Consider the following 18,501-nt stretch of genomic DNA (forward strand, 5'->3'; position numbering starts at 1 on the left):
CGGCGGCCGCGCCTCCGCCCTCGGCCTCCAAGTCCCAGGCGGCCGCGGGCGGCGTGGCCTGCAGTCGGCAGCTACACCTGGAGGGGCTCGGCGTTCCTGCTCCGGGTGGGTTCCGCCCGGGCGGCATCGGGGCGCCCACCGGGAAGAGGTCCTGAGCGCTGGGCATCCTGGCAGGAGCACAGGTCCAAATCTTTCTCATTTAAGGAAAAAGGAAAATGTCTTTTGGCGAACTCAAGATTAAACTTCGCACATGGTGACTGTGGGTGGATGGGTGTGAAATCGACCTCTGCATGTGACACGGGAGATCCAGAGTTAGACTAGCAATTGCTGGAGGATCCCCACCTGGAAGGTTGCCTTTGAGGTGGCTAAACTCATGACAGCAATGTAAGATTTGTGCTCCCGGGCGGTACTCGCGAAGCTCCAGGATTTTTGAAAATGTGCTAGGTAAGGCGTTGGTCCGAAGTGAGTTGATGATTTAGACTTAGCGGAAGTGGAGAGCAGTAAAGGTTTATGCAATGCTCCCATCAGCTGTGAAAGTGGTGTTATAATGCGGATCTCGCGCCGGTATAGCTCTGGGATCAAAAGGTAAGTCTGCCAATCCCATGCGGCGTTTGTCTTAAATTGCCCAAACTCTGACCTTGCAGATTGAAATCTTGGAATGGTAACTCCCACTAACAAGCAGTTGAGTGCTGTGTTAAGGGAAACAGCAAAGAGGCATTTGTCTTCTCTTAACGTGGTACAAGTGTGTTAAATGCCTGAGTTGGTAAATGGGGCAGAACCAGCCACCGGTTCCCCAGCCTGGGCCATAGTCTTGCTTTGAAAGTGGACTTGGAAAGGGAGTTTGTGTCTCATCTTCAAAATCGGAGAAGCTTAGTGTAGTGAATGGGGCTTGGTGGCTGCAGGCGCCTAAAGCTGAAACTATGTAAAGATCCTTGTAACCTCTGTAAGCCTTAGTTTCCTCTCCTGTAAAATGGATGAATGGTAATTTACAAGTGGGCCTTCTAAAAGGTATCAGAAAAAGAAATAATGTATGTGAGAGTGCCTGAGGACAGAGTACTCTGTAAATATTAGCATTATAATTTCACTTTTGGCAAGAGTATCCTGGTGGCTCCTTATTTAGGCCTAATTTTTTTGGACTAAATTTGAAACATACAAGCATAGATTTTCCTTATGAATTACAAAACCTTCCTGTCTTGATAATCAATATTTAAGTAAAAAACCAAAAGATGATCTTACTTTGAGTAATTTGTCACCAAAAATAAATCAGATTAGTGTGTTTTAGGATAACTGTGTTGCTCCTTCCTCTAAATATGAGGTTTATGTGTGCTTCTGTCACTGCAACAAAGTAAAAGTTTCCCGTAGCTGCTCAGTAACTGTTTGGTTTTTTGTGGTTTGTTTTTTGTTTGTTTGTTTGAGGAGGGGCTTGGTTTTGTTTTTGCACCCAGATAATGGTTATGAAGAACATCTGGGAAGAAAGGGGGGGGGGGCTTTTTTGCTGCAGTTGAATGGGAACCACCCCCAAGCCAGCATTATTCAGTGGACAGTGTTAGAAGTCAAGTCCCCAGCCTCCCTGTAACAGATACTCACTGGTTACTGCTCTGATCATTCTCCCAACCAGCAGGTGTTAAACTTTCATTGTTCAGGCCCAGGAAGCCCCACATCTACTACTGCAGAATCCATTGAGCCGTGGGGCTTCGTTACCTGATGACTGGAGTTCCTTCCTTTCCCACCCAGAGAACCTTGTGCACGTGGACTTCCGTGGGCCTCAGCTTTCCCACCTGAAGAATGTTGCCTAGTTCACATCTCCTTTATGCCACATAAGGAAATCATAGCAATGGTGTGCACACCATTTTAGGTACTGGTAGTGGTAGCAGAGGAAACAGACAAGAAGTAGGGTGAGTACTGTAATACAGGTGTGCTCTGAGTTCAGTAGATGGAGGGACCAAGCTCAAGGTGGCTTCTTGAAGGAAAAGATAGCTACTCCAAACTGAACTATGAAACACGAGTACAATTTAGCTAAACCAGGTGGGCATGCTCCAATTAGTGGAGGAATCTTGATCAAAACCTCTCAGGTGAGGGCCCTTCCTGGTGATGCAGTGGGCTAGAGCGCAGAACTACAAGCTAGCCACAGCCACTTCAGCCAGGGAGCTGATCCACATGGCCTGGCAGACCTCTTCTGTCTTGCCTGCTGCTCCCTTCAGCAGTGTATTTTATCAGTCTGCCTGTTCTGCTCCCCACTCTGTTTCTGGTGAGTCCTCTCACCACCACCGCCACTCCACAGCTCTGGCCTGTACACATAAATAAATCTTTTTTTAAAAAAAGAAAACTCAGGTGAAAAGGTACCAATTAGGTAAACAGGTGAAAAGGTACCAATTAGGTGGATCAAAGTAACCTTGAAACGACACAGTGGAGACTGAAATATTTTGTCATCCATGCCAGTAGAGGTAATCAAAAGTTTTTCAGATGAGCGGAGATTAGCATTGTGCAAAGATTATGTCTGCAGTTGTGTGGTGCCAGATTGAGATCAGAGGTGGCACGTCCACTTATCTGGATACCTCTGTATCTCCCAATGACTCCAAAAGGAAAATGCTGCTTTTAATCAAATCTGGAAGCCTAGGAAGTACTCACAGAAGGCATAAAGAACCCTCCAGGTCATTCCAGGAAGCCTTCCCTCTTAAAAACTAACTTCAAATGCATACTGTATATGCCTTATTACAAGTCATGGGCACCCTAGAAAGTGTCCCTCGGAAAAGAGGTTATCAACACAATTCGAGTGTCTCCTTTTACGGGGCACTCTCACAATTCTTCTATTTCAAGCAAAATGTTCTTTAGGAAATACATACTGGGCTGCAAAAACCTCAGTCAAAGCTAGTTTGGGATATTTATACAACCAATAAATATATAAATGATGAATGAGGGGAAAGTTGCCCAGCTGAATGGTACTGATGGCTTACTTGGGTTCAGAGTCCCAGTGAGGGCATCATGTGGCTTCAAAAGTGCTCTCGTAGTTTTAGTAAAGGCAAAGGTGTTGTACTCTGAAAAATAAAATTTGATGACTCAGAGTTGCCCAAATGACCACAGAGATACTCAGATTGAAGATCTGAGTAAATAGAGTAAAATTGTTTCAAGAGTTAATATATTGTCTATATATTTTAAATATATATGAAATATATATGAAAGTTAAAGATCTTAAGCAGGCATTTGACTATTTCCTGTGCAATCCTGGTAGGCTTTTCTTTAGGGTAGCCAAAAAATGTTTATTTTTACTTTGCAAGGATAAGGTTGTCTCAGATTTGAACTGACATTTTTAGTTGGACCTTTTGTAGAAATTAACTGCTGTTCTGCTTCTCTACTGAAAAAAATTCACTTTTCCTTTTTCATTTTTCACTTTATGAAGGTTTAAAAAAACATGGTGTTGTGGCAAGAATTAGAAAACACTATGGAGAACTTTCATTTATGGTTCTTTATTTAAGCAGTCAAGTTAGATACCCTTCTAGTAAAATGTATTAAAATGTATCTTATCGTGTTCAGTTGTAATAAAAGTGGTTCAGTTTCTACTAGCTGAATTCTAATTCTTAGAGCTTAATTTAGTAATTAGAAGTGTTTGTAAAACCTTGTGAATTAACATTATTAAGATACCCGCGTATTAGTTTCACAAAGTAATACACGTTCTGAGAACTTGTCTAATGCAGTACCAACTGCACTTGTGCTTACTTAGGTTTAATTTTTCTTCAGACTTCTGTAGCTCAGAGGAAATACAATAAAAGCATTTATCAGACCTTCTCTAGTTGTGTCACATTTTTATACCTTCTATGTCTACCAACAGAAAAGAATTTATGTTTAATTTCTGTATAAGCATTATTTCAGAGAAACATGGTGCTAACATCTTTTTATTATATTACAAATCAGCCTTTAATGAAATTAATTGAATTAAGCATTCAGTCCTTCAGTTACCCTAGCCGTATATTTAGTTGCTCAATAGCCCTATGTGTCAGTTGGCTGCTGTGCAGAACAGTGCAGACTTCGGACGTTTCCTTTGTTGCAGGAAGTCCAAGTGGACAGTACTGTTCACAAGTTCGTGGATCCTCCAAGATACACCCATAAAGGTTTTTATGTCATTAAAACATCTCCAAAACCTCACTTGCTGCACTTGGAATCCATTTCAGGGAGAAGGATAAACACCAGAAAACACATTCCCCCTGTTGTCTAAAAACTTACCATCACATCTGTCCGCGTGGTGTTTGCAAGTAGATTATATGTGAAAGCTTCCTTTATAAGTCAAACCTGGTACATAATGTAGCTATCCTTTCTGTGCCACTCTCTTCCATGTGCTAAGGTTTTTTATAGAAAGAATTTTTCTGTGCTATAAAGAAGTATAAACACAGGAATCAAATATTTGTGGCTTTTTGATTCACAAAAACCCAGAAAAGTCATGAACCTAAAATAAACTGTAGAATTCCAAGCAGAAGTTGAATACACTTATTTTACTTTTTATAGGATTCAAAGATAAGGAATGCCCTGTATGAGGTAACCCTCCCTCAGGGAGAACTAAGTGATGGTGGGAGTGGATGGCCTGCGTGTCTTGCAGGGGGTGCGATTGTAAGCTTGGAGTCTTTTTTTCTGCCTGCATTCTAAAGGACATTTGAGCCAGAATCAGAGGTTGGAGGCTGTTGGACTGTGAAGTTGAGAAGGACTCGTTCTGTCAAATAGCGCAGTAAGGCTGCAAGAGAGAATCCTGTGTAGAAAAGGGGAGAGTGGCTTAGAAGTAAGGGCCAGTGGAGAGAGATTTAATGACTGGGTTCTTGTTGTCTTTGTTTTAGTGGTGGACGATCGTGTTGTTAAGCTAGCTAGGAAGACTTAATGAGGAAAGGAATTTTGACAGAAGGCAAAATCGAGCATAGTGAATTTTAGGTGTTTGTCACATCCAAGTAGTAATGACTTGGACCTGCACTCAGGAGGGTGCTCTGACTAGAGACTCCCTAAGTCTGGAGTAAGGAGTGCCTTGATGTGGTGAGTGGAAAGAATGAGAAGTGGACCAAGAAAGGGGAAGGGGGGAGTAAGGAGATAGACTTGCCAGGGAAAGTGACTGAGAGAGGGAGACCTGAGGGAGATTCTCATGCTTAGCAACTAAGAGACTTAGTATAGTTGAGAAAGTGACTGATTGGATTAGCATTGAAGGGTCTCAAGTCTTAGTGATTAGTCTACTGAGATCGGAAGCAGCTCAGCTGGCTGGTTAAGGAGACTGATGCAGGTTTGGAATAGCTGGGGTGGGAAGCCGTAGAAAAAAAAATTAGTTGATAAGGAAAGACTTCTGGAATATCATGGAACCCTGAAATCAGTTTCTAGTGTCATCTGTCTACCTGGTGATCTGATTTCTGTCCTCACCCCCCTGACCAAAAAAAAAATAGCCCTCTAGGTTTCTATGATGCATCCTGAGCCGCTGACTATGAGCTATTCACGTGCTAGTTACTAGGACTCCAGGGGAAAAAGCACAGCCTCTAGTTCAAGTGTATTCCTATCAAGCCATGTCTGAGCAAAGACTAAATGTGAAAGGTCATTACAGTTCTTAAATTATATGGGGTATGACTGAAACTGAAAGTAGTATGGCTCATCTATTTCTCAGCTGTGATTTAGACTATTAGAAAGCTAATTCAGTACACTTTATGATGATGTTTTAGTAGTGGACAATGCCTTTAATGCAAAGGCTAGAATTTTAGGCCTTACTTGAAATGACCTTATAATAGACATTATAACCATTAACAGTATGGCCAGTAAGAGGACTGGTTACCTACTAGGCAGTTTGCATGATCTCTCATTTAACAAAAATAAGTTTTTCATCTATTTTTTAAGCCTAAATTCACCGCTGGGAAAAAATGCTTTTAGAAAAGCATTTATTGGACCTTCCTGATGGCGCAGGGGAAAAGTCTCAGCACTGTCAGGCTACCACCAGCCACTGCAGCAGCTGACCCTCATGGCACAGCAGACCTCTTCTGTCTTGCCCACTACTCCCCTCAGTAGTATATTTCAGTAGATCCACCTGTTGTGTTACTGTCTCTGGTGAATCCTCTCACCCCTGCACCTCTGGCCTGTCCCCCAGTTCTTTTATGCATAAATAAATAAAAATAAATTTTTCTTTTTAGATTTTATTTCTGCATACAGAACTGGGGGACAGGCCAGAGGTGCAGGGGCGGTGAGAGGATTCACCAGAGATAGAGCAGGGAGCAGAACAGGCAGATGGACAAAGTACACTGCTGAGGGGAGCATGTGAGGCAGGAGAGGTCTGCCGTGCCATGTGGGTCACCTCCAGGTTGGGGATTGAACTTGCACTGAAGCAGCCACAACTTGGCTTAGCTTCCCTGTGCAGCGCACCATGCCACCCAAGAGGGCCCAAATCTTTTTTTTTTTTTCTTTAAAGTACTTGCTAGTAGATGACAAGGGAGCTGATGATGATGGTGATTTTCCTGTATTAAAAGCTGTCACTTTTGGCCCTCCCTGGTGGTGCAGCAGATTAAAGCACAGCACTGAAAATCTAAAGCCTCTTCTGCATAAGTTCAATTCCTGCCTGCCCCGGAGGTGACCACATGGCGTGGCAGACCTCTCCTGACCCACCCGCTGCTCCCCTCAGCAGTGTACTTCATCGATCTGCCTGTTCTGTTCCCCACTCTGTCTCTGGTGAAGCCTCTTGCCACCCCTGAGCCTCTGGCCTGTACCCCAGTTCTGTATGCACAAATAAATAAATCTTTAAAAAAAAAAAAAAAGAGCTGCCACTTTATCAATGAAGACAGTACTCTATTGGTGTTTCAATACCCTATTGGCATTTGTGTGTTGCATAACCTGGGTAGTGGTGGTTTGGGGTGTCTCCTTCAACAGCACTCCACCTGTGTGTACATTAGAACATAGTGGGTGGGGCTGGGGTGCCATCTGTAACCAGTGAAGGGATTTTGTGAGCTTGTGTTAGCAGACCCCTCTGTTCAGTGTATTCTGTAGTCCTATATTTCTGCAGTTAAGTAGTAACAGTGTGGCTGTGGTTACTTTGAGACAGGAAGAGAATCATGTACTAATTTTATATAGCAACTTTGTTGACATATTAGATAAACAGTTGGCAACCATTAATGTATGATATTGTATCAGAATTCTCACTTTAATTTCCAGGAATGCTAATGTAATGTGACATGAGGAAAAAGCATGTGATCACCTATTTTTTACTTTTAAAAGTCAAGATATTTTATGTAAATTAAAAATTGTGAGGAAAATGAAAATTCAACAAAGATATAATTCTGTCCAAACTCCATTGAAACATAAAAGATTTTACCATTATGGGAAAAGCTAAGCAAGTAACTTGAATTTACTGTGTTGGTCTTAGTGTCTGAGTCTCTTAACAGACTATGTCAGGGAGCTTTTTTGTTTGTGCATATGTCCATTTATGGATATTGGTACTTTGCAATCAGTTTTGGGGGAAATGATTTTTCTGTAGAACTCTGTTAATTATTTCACTGAAATATGTTTGCATTGGAATTAACTCCAGTTACGCTGATTGGCTTATCACTCTGGAGTTCCCCTTGAGTGTGGTGATAAAGAGAGTTAATGCCGGCATTCCTCTGGTTCCTTCAGCTAGCACCATGACCGCCCTCAGAGAAGGTCTCTGGACATGAGTGGGGCTGCAAGTGTGAGAAACTGCCCGTTGGGGCAGCTGGACTGGGCACATTCACTAGAATCAGTACTTCCAGGCTAGTTTCTAGTAATCCGCAGCATGGCCAGTTTTTTCTGCTGTTCACCCTCCTGTACATTCCCCTCCTGTACATTTTTCCACCTTGAAGGCGCAACATCAGCTTTGAGTCTGTTCTCTCTGTCACTTTCCCTTTTGCCTATATAGTTTTGTCTTTTTCCCTGTCACAGGTGACCTTTTTTTTATGATGATGATCTCTGTCCTGTCTGTGTTGGAACGCTGAGAGACGTGCATTGATACCAGCATGCATTCCTGTAGCAACAAGAGATGGGCAGTAGGAGATCTGGAAAAGTTTGATCTCAGCTACAGTATAAGGAACCAGATTGCTTGGAAGAGTTTGGAGAATTAGAGCTTCTGAAGTTAGATTAAAAGCAGCTTTTTCACAAGCACTATAGAGCTGTGAGGGAAGGTGATTATATCCACGAATCCTGACTTTGGTCCAAGCCATGAAAGGGCAGTATGTCACAGTCTCTGTATATGCATTATATCTTTTTTTCTCTAGATACAATACTGAATCAGAGTCTCTGGGTATTTCTTTTCAATATTTCTGGTCGTTGAAGTTGCTGTTGAAAAGTCTGCCTTTAGCCTCATGATAGCTCTCTTGTGTGTGACAAGCTATTTTTTTTCTGCTGCTTTTAACATTTATCTCTTTAACTTTTGCCTTTTTAATTGTAGTATATCCTGTTATGGATCTCTCTGGGTTCCTCTTACTTGGAGCTCTCTGGGCTTCTTATACCTGGATGTCTGTTTCCTTCCCCAATGAGGGAATGTTTCCACTATTAATTTCATCAAATAATTTTTCAGCCCCTTTTGTTCATCATCTTCTGGAACCCCTGTAATGTAAGCATTATTGCTCTTGATGTTTTCCAAGAGATATCTTTACTTTTTGTGTTCTTTTTTTTTTTTTTTGTCTACATTTTGCTCCTCTGTGTGAATGAATTCTGTTACCTTGCCTTCCAAATCACAGATCATTCCCTGCTCTGTTCAATTCACCAGAGACAGAGTGGGGAACAGAACAGGCAGATTTACTGAAATCCACAGTGGAGGGAGTAGCAGGGTGACAGGAGAGGTTGGCTGTGCCATGTGGGTCAGCTTCCTGGCTAGGGATCGAATTCTTGCTGCAGTAGCTAGTGAGTACTACTGAGACTTTAACACACACACACACACACACACACCCATACCCATACCACTTGGGAGGCCCAGGATTTTAAATCTTAAAAAAAAAAAAGCATGGAGGAATCACAAAGACCGGTGTATGTAGCTGAAACTGGAAACTTAAGCACCTGCAAATAAATTTTTGAAAGCAGATCTTCCACCCCAAAAAATGGGGAACCTTTGATTTAAAGAATATTACTTAGGGGGGGAACCACCACATGCATATGGATAACCTTGCATACATCCCACAAGAAACCCCAGATTTTGGCTTTGAAAAAGAAATCATTTTTCTATAACAAGTGAATTGGCAAAATTCATGCAACTGGCAGTGGCGTGTGGACTGCAGTGCTCTTTACTTCTGGTAGTGCCATGTTTGAGGCCTACACCCCACCAGGCTTCTCTGTATGTTGTCACTGATACTAAGGGAAGCCAAGGAAAATCATCCTGTATTGTGGGAAAATTCAAAATAGCTTGAGTATCACAAAATGCCGTCCTGTTTAGCACACTTCTACCATTTTTGTTTCCATTCTTGTAAGCTTTCTCACAAATGTGCCTACCTCGCTACCATTATTGATACTTTTTGGTACTGGCATCAAGTAAAGAGTAAAGCAGTAAATAAAAAATTAAGTGAAAAAAACCACTCCAATCTTTGACTCAGTGCTGGCAGCCTTTTCCTGGCTATTACGAAAACACATTATCTTCCCTTTCCTCATTATTAACTTCTCACTTTCCCAACATTTATTTATCTAGTTTCTGAATTTGTCGGGTCTTTGATTTTGTGCTGCCTCCTGCCTGCTTTTTTGGCTGGTTCACTGCTAATTAACACCTCTCTGCTGAGTAGGCAGGAGAAGTAAAAGGCCCTGGAATTCAGCTGGTCCTGTTTGCTCTTTGATAGCATCTCTAATGAGTAGTTCCCTGGGGAGATTGAAATCATGGTATTAAATGGAAATGGGGGGTGATCTGTGGGGGTTTTGTTGTCTGTGATATTCCTATTTTCCATAATTGAAACAAGCTGCATTGTCATTGGGAAAATACATATTAAAATAGAAGCGAGCGCCAGGTCAGTAATTGAGGAACTTAGTTTCGCATGTTAACTAAGCCACTTAACTAGTCCCGTGGCAAAGTACTGCCTCCCCCCCCCCCCCCCCGCGAGTCCTGGTTCATTTGAATGTTCCCCATGATCCCTTATGGCTCTGCATCCTGTGGTTCCCTGAAGGTCATGAAACGAGTGCGCACCGAGCAGATTCAGATGGCAGTGTCCTGCTACCTCAAACGCCGGCAATACGTGGACTCAGACGGGCCCCTGAAGCAAGGACTGCGGCTGTCTCAGACTGCTGAGGAGATGGCGGCCAACCTCACAGGTACCTGTGGGGGCTTCTCCGGGGGACACAAGCTGGAGCAGGAGAAGTCATATCAAGACCCACAAGGAGTTAGTTCCCAATCCCCTTCCAGACATAGCACTGGAGAGAGCAGGTTCCCTGCCCTCTCCCTGGGCAGCAGCAGCGAATGAGTGGTGGTGACTGGCCTTCAAAGCCACATTCAAAACCACTTCCAAAAACTTCCTACTGTCATGGTCTTCCTCATAATGCTAAGTGATTGTTATCAGTACCTGATGCCGTATGCAACTTTTTCTTCTCTAAACTATTATTCTATGAGACCCTTAGGGCCTGAGTGTCTCTGTTCCTCTTGGCTTCTAGCCTGGACCCCCACAGACTTACTGTACACTAATAATCTCCTGCTGCCTTGTTTTCTTTAGAACCTAAGAATAACGATTTTGTGCTGTTCTTAATAGAAAATAGGAACAATCCCTAGCTTACAGCCTTCCAGGGCTTTATTCCTCTTAGTTGTCTTAGTTTAGATATAATGTTTAATAGGAGATCACTGTGGTGGCTGAGTTAACTGAGAAAGGCCTCAGTTTAAACAGGAAAGCATGTTAGAAGGCCTAGTGACAGCCATTGAAAGGTGAGGACAGCCTGAGTTAAGGAAGCAGCAGTAGGAATGGAGAGGAGAGAGGAGGGTACATTTTAGGAATCTTTAGGTCTTGGTGAGTGAGGAACACAGGCAAGGGCAGCATGAAGGAGAGGGAGGAGCCACTCTTCCTCGGGAAGCCTCCCAGATTGTCCACCTGCTTCCAGCAGTCTCTCTGAGGTCCCCTAAGGTACACTGACAGTCTTCTTCCTTCTAAAATGTGTTCCTACTTCATCCTGATTATTGTTAAAATTGATATTTCTCCACCCCCAACCACTGTTTCCATTGTCCCCTTTCTCCCTACAAGAAGGGTAAGGAAATTTTGTTTTTCTTTTTAGAAAGCTAAAGCACAGAGTGGAAATTAAGTGTATGTCTACGTACCAAATACTGAGACTCCAGCCTTCTTCCCTCCATTTCCACTGCCCAGATCACTGGCAGTCGGACACATATCCTCCAGGAAGGTGATTAAAAGATTCCTCCCTCCTGAATCTGAGCTGCCCAAGAGAAAAGCCCTAAAGACGTTGACATAGGTCATCTTGGATGATGAGCACATGGAGCTTCCATCAGCTCTGTAGTGCCTCACTTTCAGCTATGAGCTGACATCTAGGGGCTGTCAGACCCTGGAAGAAACTAATTACTTATTTTGAAAAAAATAGCGATGGAAAGAAACAGTGAGGAGCAGCTTGGCAGACCCAGCCGCAGAGAGAAGAGAACTTTAAAAACACCGTCCTTGATAGCATGAAACAAGAAGAGAATGCTAAAAGAAAGAACATTGAAAGAACAACAAAAGTTTTATAAATTTAAATACATGATAGCAAAAATGGAAAGTCAATGGGAGGGTGGAAAGTTGTCTCCCAGAAAGTAGAAATGGAATATGCAAGGGAAAAGTAAAGGATCCATTCAGGAGATCCAACCTTGAAATAATTGAAGTCCCAAAAAGAGAAAATAGAAGAGAATCAACAAAATGATTCAAGAAAATTTCTCAAAACTGAAAGACGTGAATTTTCAGATTGAAAGGGGCCACAAAGTACCCAGTACAATCACTGAAAATTAACCCCTACCAGGGGACATTATTATAAAATGTCAACATAAGGGCAGATGTTTCCAGATAACTCTCTTGTGAACTTACGTGCCTGTCCTCTTAGCTCACTTATTCTGTGCTTTATACCTTTCCATTTCTCTACTATCATTTTATGAATATCAGGAGGGAGAGGAGATAGACATGTGTCATCAGTCACATTCAACCAGAATTCCAACAACTGACAGTTTACTGAAACATCAGTTACCACTGATGCATATTCAGCATCATCTTCCCGCCTTCCCGCCACATACTGGGTTAATAATTTTGTTTTTCCCGTCTCCATCTCGTGTATCTCTTCCGTAGTCCAATCAGAATCTGGTTGTGCCAACATAGTGTCTGCAGCCCCTTGCCAGGCAGAACCCCAGCAATATGAAGTACAGTTTGGACGACTGCGGAATTTTCTCACCGGTAAGTACTCAGCACAAGGAACTTCTCTGTTTAAGAAGGAACGATGCACATTTCCCTCAGAACCTACTGTATCCCAAGAATGGCGTTAAGTGCTAGGGATTCAAAGGTAGTTTGACATAGTCCTTGCATCAAAACTGCTGGCATTTCTGGGAAAGTTAAATCATAGATTTTTGCAAGGATGGAAGGCTTTGGGTGTTTTATTCATTCTTCCAACCCTGGCCTGCAGCACAGCACCTGTGATTTGTGTTGAAAAAGTGAAAGGTAAATCAACTATTTAGAGAAACATCCGTAAATGTAGCAGTTTGAAATGTATGTTGATCTCACTAATGATTAGTATATCTCAATGATCTTTTCCTCTTATTTCCAAAAGTGCAAGACATTAATTAGTCTATGTGAATCAACAAAATGAAAAAATTAGATGTGGTTTAAACCAGTTTAGGGATGGTGTAATGACCACTAAAACAGAGAATCAGTAGATGAGTGCTAGTTTTTTCGCTTAACTCTCTTTATATTTTTTTTATTAATCATTTTAGTAAAATGGAGTCATCTCTGGGCCTTCATTTCTCTTATGTGCAATGAAGAAGGCAATTCAAAGACAAAACCAGGAGGTCTTGTTCAGGCCCACGATGACTGATTATAATTTAATATTTGAAAGATAATTGCAGTATGAGATATTATGTTAACTGTGGTTATTATTAAGTCTTTTGTTTAGTACTTACTGACAGAATGCCTTGAGATGTAAGAAATACAAAGCCACCTCTGCCCATAAAGGAGTGAGAAAAATGAGGTGCTAGTTAGTGGGAAATTGTAGTTAAAATACTTTGAAGTTTTCTTTTTCTTTCCTTATTTGAACAATACTAAGGCTAATAATATTAAAGGATAAAGGTGCATATAAGATGATCATTACAAACTAAAATAATATACCCTGTATTCAAATGTTTGAAGTTGCCCTGATTTTACTTAATCCTCATAATGTCTAGTAATCCACGTTGTCTGTATCCTGTGGTTGGGGAAATTGGCCAAAATGTTACATGAAGTGCAGTTTACAAAATAAAGCCCTCTTAGGGTGGGTGATCTTATCCGCCTCACCGTTGTTGAGTGATGGAATGCATAAGAAGAAAGTGGTCTTTAAATAGTTACAAAAGTGAAAAAACCATGGAGATTAAAGATTCAGTTAAAAAAAAAGTCTATTATGTTTAAACTGGAAAGAAAGAAATTCCATTAAGATCCTCATGTGATACGAATGTTAAATATCTCAGAACAGTGATCAGCTGCTTTCCATCTCCACTAAGGATAAAAAAAGAAAATTTGAATTTTAAGAAGGATTTCATTCCGAGGTAAGCAAGAACTTGGAGATAATGAGTTATTTTTTTAATCGTTTACATTAGTTTTTGTGGCTTTCAGCCATTTTTAATTATTTAATCAGTTTTTTAGAAGTTTATTTCATTTGGTTTTTAAAATGGGAGTATTATCTCTCCATGATAGATTTCTCCCACCACTTTAGTAGTAGGAACCTGGCTGAGAAAAAGATGCCTGTCTTCTTCCTTTTTCATTCATTCGTTCAGCCTGTGTCTGCGAAGCGCTATACGTGGGGCTCATGAGTACAGTGTGTAGACACCACACATACCATTTGGTGAGCAAACATGAAGCCCCAGATCTGTCATTGTCATAGTGACGCACCCCGTGTGCTCAGGCATGAAAGGGCTCTTATCAGGGCTGTGATAGATTCGGATTAACATTCATGTGATAAGTGTAGTGACATTATAGATTATTATTTATGTTTTTTTTTTTGCAAAAGCATAACTATGATAAAATAGACTCATTGAAATGTCACTATAAAATTTTGACTAACAGTGAAGAATTAATACTTTCATTGATCACTTAAATGATTCATCCTGGTACACAGTTTTCTGTTCAAATTTATCTTTGGACCCATGGCATTTTGCTTAAATATTTGCCAGAGTTTGTAATGTAGAATAGTTATTGACCCCTTATATTTGATAGTGCTGTTTTTTCCCTAATATGTGGTACCTTTCTTATTCTGATTTTTTTTTTGCTGAGAAATGTACATTTTGGTGGACTGCAATCTTTGCTATTTTTTATCTTTTTCAAAACTGAGAAGGTTGTCTGATACTTGGTAATTTAATTCATTAATCCATTGGTTACAGATTATTTGGAGAGGGTACATGTTTTACCTTACCAACTACTTTTTATTTAGCTTATCATGAGTTAAGGTTTATAAATTGACTGTTTACAGACAGCTTTTCCTGGAACATTTTCTCTACCCTCAGGTCTCTGAAGAGCAGTCAACCCAATCAAATGAGCAAGAATTGCCTGAGCATCAAGATAAAACATAAAATGTAGTCACTAATCTAATTTGGAAGCTAATTCTAACAATAAAAAGCTAAAAGTAAATGTTCTTATGTAAAATTTTAATATAATGGAAGTGTTTTTACAGACCAGTTTGAATTGCTATTTTGTACCTATAGGAGTTACATTTCGAATAAAAGGGGAAAGTGACTTAGGGGAAGGTGTTAGAGAAGGTTTTACTGAGTAGGAGGTAGAATTTAACTAGCCCTTAGAAAATGGGCTGGATTTCAAAACTGTTGTAGAAAAGGAGTTGGACTCAGAATTCTTGAAAAAGCCACAAACACCTGGGCAGAGATGATGATTCTTTGAACAAGAACAATGAAAGGACCAGCTTTATTGAGACTGAGGAAATAAAGCCAAATACACTAAAAGCAGACTGAGAAAGGACCTACTCATCAGGCTTAGAAGTGTGAACCATGCTTATGTGACTGAGACAACCTCTGACTTGAGTATTACTTAAAAGCAGTTTTATAAAAGGGTTTGTGAAAGGGCTGCTAGAGAGGCCTGCCCAAACTCCACTGTGGCAGTTAAGAGTCAGGTGAAAAGGACCAGAAATGGACAGTCTTGTGGAAGTGGAACAGGGCCTTGGATTCCATATTAAATGACCAAGGTGGGCTCCCCAGGGCTCAGGAGTAAAGGAGGAAGAGCTGATAATGACTCTTCCTCTGAGATGGCCAGAGGATTAAGGTATATTGCGTAGAGAAGTAAATCCATTAAAAGAGCAGAAATAAGTCAGATTATGTTTTTTCACATTGTTATGACAATAATATCCTACTTACATGGCTTGCAATAGGACATTTGAGGCTGATGTTAAAGAGAAAGATACATACTTGTGATAAAGAACTCAGCATCAGTTAATGGGAAAACTCAAAGTCATAGAAGATCAGAACACCCATGACTGCAGCTCTCTGAATATATTTTGTCTCCACAAGTTTGCTGTGGTTAAGAGATCTGTGGCTGTTGACCCTTTTCTTCCGGAGATGTAGTAGGAAGAGCACAGACTTCAGAGGCAGGCTCCCTGGGTTTGAACCTGGTGGAGCCAGCTGTGCCCTTACCCCTGTATTGGAAGTGAAGTGCCTGGCTCACAGGACGTGAGCCACAGTTAACCCTTTAAAGCAAAGCGAGCATGTGGGGGGTGAGGAGGAAGGAGAATTTGGAGAGTGGGGCTATCCAGAGCCCAGCCAGATGTCGTGTCTCAGAACAAAGACTGGGCGTGGATTCACTGTGTCCAGCCCACAGAGAAATGCTGGAGATGAGGGCTTGAGCTCATTTTTTAATTTAGTGTCCTGTCTACTACTTGCACAAACTCCCTGGGAAACTATTTGCCTCTTTCCCACCACCAACACAGTGTGGCACTGTGACATTTGTTACATATTTAGAGGAGGGAAGGATAGAAGGAAGAAAAAACATACTTTTCAAAGGATGTTACTTTTAATTTCGAAAAAAATATTACTGCAACAGTACTGAAATGATACTTTCAATAAAATATAAAGTATATGCTGTAGTTGCAAGGGGAGATTTAAATAAGAGTTAAGATTTAATATGTGTCTTATTCCACACATAGACTATGTTGGTTGAATTTTTTTATATATACATCACACATGACTTTTTTCAGACTAGAGAGAACAGTTTATTATGTTATAATGCCTTTCATTTTGGACACTTTGCCTGAAATTAAGATTTTAAATTGTTGAAAACAATCCTTCATCCCAATAGAGAATACATTGGCAGTCTAACTTGTAAAAATGGAATCCTTAGTTTTTTTAACTGGTGTTCACAGAGATATTTTTGAGGTCTTCTAAAGAATTACAGTACCTAAAGAAGTATTAAAATTAGTATTAGGGTTCTTTAGAGAAACAAATCAACAGGATAGAGAAAGATTTCTAGGAGACTAGCAGGTCCACAGTCTGCCAGGCGGGCCAGCAGGCTGGAGCCCAGGAAGTGCTGCAGCTCACACCCCAAAGCAGTTGCATGGCAGAATCCATCTCCTCCAAGGAGCTCAGTCTTGGTTCCCTTGTGGTCTTCAGCTGCTTGGGGAGAGTCACCTGCACTATGAAGGGTAATCTTTTACTCCGTGTCTGCCAATCTAAATGTTGATCTTGTCTTTAAAAAAACAAAAAATGCCTCACAGAAACTTTTGGGATAATGCTTGACTTCTAATCTGGGCACTGTGACCCAAGCAAATTGACACAACAGCTAGCCGGCACTGGTCGCCCATTCCTGTGTCTTTAAATCATGCTTGATCTCCAAATAAAAAGACTATGAGCTGAAGTTAACAATTCTTAAATGCTGTTTATAAAATCACTATAATTTATGTTACATAAGGGGATAAGCGATAAAAAGAAAAAATGTTTACTAGTACAGTTATACGCAAAAACACTCAATAAAATGAGGAGGATTTTCATGACAGGTACAGCTCATGTTTCTGTAACTGGTCACATAGTCCTAGTTGACAGCTACTTCCTTCTCCCACTCCCCATTCTGTATTCCCTTGACCTCAAGCAAGCGCCTCCAGAGGTTGGTTCGTTTCCAGAGGACCTGGCACTGATCCTACCCAGATTGGGTTGTCATTTCCTGCTAACCATTATCACAGAGCATGATCGTGTTAAGAGGAGTCCCAAGAAATCGACCGTGTTCTAGACCTGCTCTCCTCACCTCCACTGTGGAGTAGCAGTCCAGTCTCCCCCGTCACAGTCAGTCAGCACAGCTAGAACAGTGATTCCCTTTTTTGCCTGTTGACGCAAAGGCTCAAAGAGCCCAAAGTACTAGTCTTAACTTCAGTTTAATGGAATCATCGTTGTAATTTAAGGTCATCTTCTAAGTGTGTAAGTAGATGCATTTATTCTAGAATGCCCATATTATGCAATTAATTCACCATAGTAAAGTGAAAACAGGGTGTTAGACAGAGCGCTGGTCTCATGTATCATCAGAATAGGGAAGCAGGGTTCCCCAGTGCAGTATTCCTGATCTTTCACCATGTATGGCTTCCTTTTCACAAAAACAAAGTGCTGAGGGCTGATGTGAATCATTTTTATATTCATTTAAATATTTACAATCTTTACACTAGGCACAAAACCTCAATATTATATCTTCATGAAACCTAAACTCATTTACAAATCAAGAACAAGCAGAACCACAAAAACAGCAAAGTTCAAATTTGATTGAAAGTAAGAAAGGCCAGAACTAACTAGCTCTTCCAGATGGGCAGAGGGATCATCCCAATGGCTGTGACATGGGTCACTTTCATTCCCTTCCCCAGTCTGCTTATGCCCCTCAGTAGTCTCTGAGTGAATGACTGGGACACCTTTGCCCCTCACAACTCACACTCTGCCCTCCCGAATAAGGTGTCAGCTGTAACTGTGTGCTTTCCTTGTTGGCCACACCATTAAACTTTTTTGTCATATCATCTTGTGGTACCAAAAGCTCAAATTAGTAAATGGTTTACTCCTAATGACATGAAAATGCCTCAATTGTAAATTATCACTGCAAAAGAGGTAAGTTTCACCTTTTAACAGACAAAATCACAATGAGTGCACTGACAGACACGAGCAATTATGGATGAATGTTGTTACCTGAGCTTTAGAACATGCAGGCCTACATAGCCAGACATGTTGATGGACCCACTAAAAAAAGGTAATTTGATATTTCTGTAGCTAATAGAGACCGAAACAAAACAGCACTGAAATTACATGTCCGTATTTACTTGCTAAAGAGACCATTCAGATAATTCTGAATATGCTTGTAGTGATTGCTTTCTTAATTATAAAGTTTAAAAGTTTCTATGAAGAATCCA

General features: G+C 41.0%; 1 protein-coding gene across 3 annotated transcripts in view; it reads left to right on the top strand.

The window, feature by feature from the left end:
• The first annotated feature begins 141 nt into the window (after nt 1-141).
• The window catches only part of TAF5L (TAF5-like RNA polymerase II, p300/CBP-associated factor (PCAF)-associated factor, 65kDa), a 28,976-nt gene continuing 10,616 nt past the window's right edge, over nt 142-18,501 (top strand). Inside the window, exons 1-3 of one of the 3 annotated variants that reach the window (XM_004693042.2) lie at nt 142-182; nt 10,098-10,242; nt 12,234-12,338. In XM_004693042.2, coding sequence (XP_004693099.1) covers nt 10,101-10,242; nt 12,234-12,338 — 247 coding nt within the window. In that variant the 5' untranslated portion in view covers nt 142-182; nt 10,098-10,100. Of the gene's footprint in view, nt 183-413; nt 445-513; nt 586-10,097; nt 10,243-12,233; nt 12,339-18,501 lie in introns of those variants that run through there. The other 2 variants (XM_012732774.1, XM_012732776.1) reach the window with 2 other exon arrangements.

The sequence above is a fragment of the Condylura cristata genome, unplaced genomic scaffold, assembly GCF_000260355.1.
Source record: "Condylura cristata isolate star-nosed mole 26May11 unplaced genomic scaffold, ConCri1.0 scaffold00035, whole genome shotgun sequence".
In the NCBI taxonomy this organism is placed as follows: domain Eukaryota; kingdom Metazoa; phylum Chordata; class Mammalia; order Eulipotyphla; family Talpidae; genus Condylura; species Condylura cristata.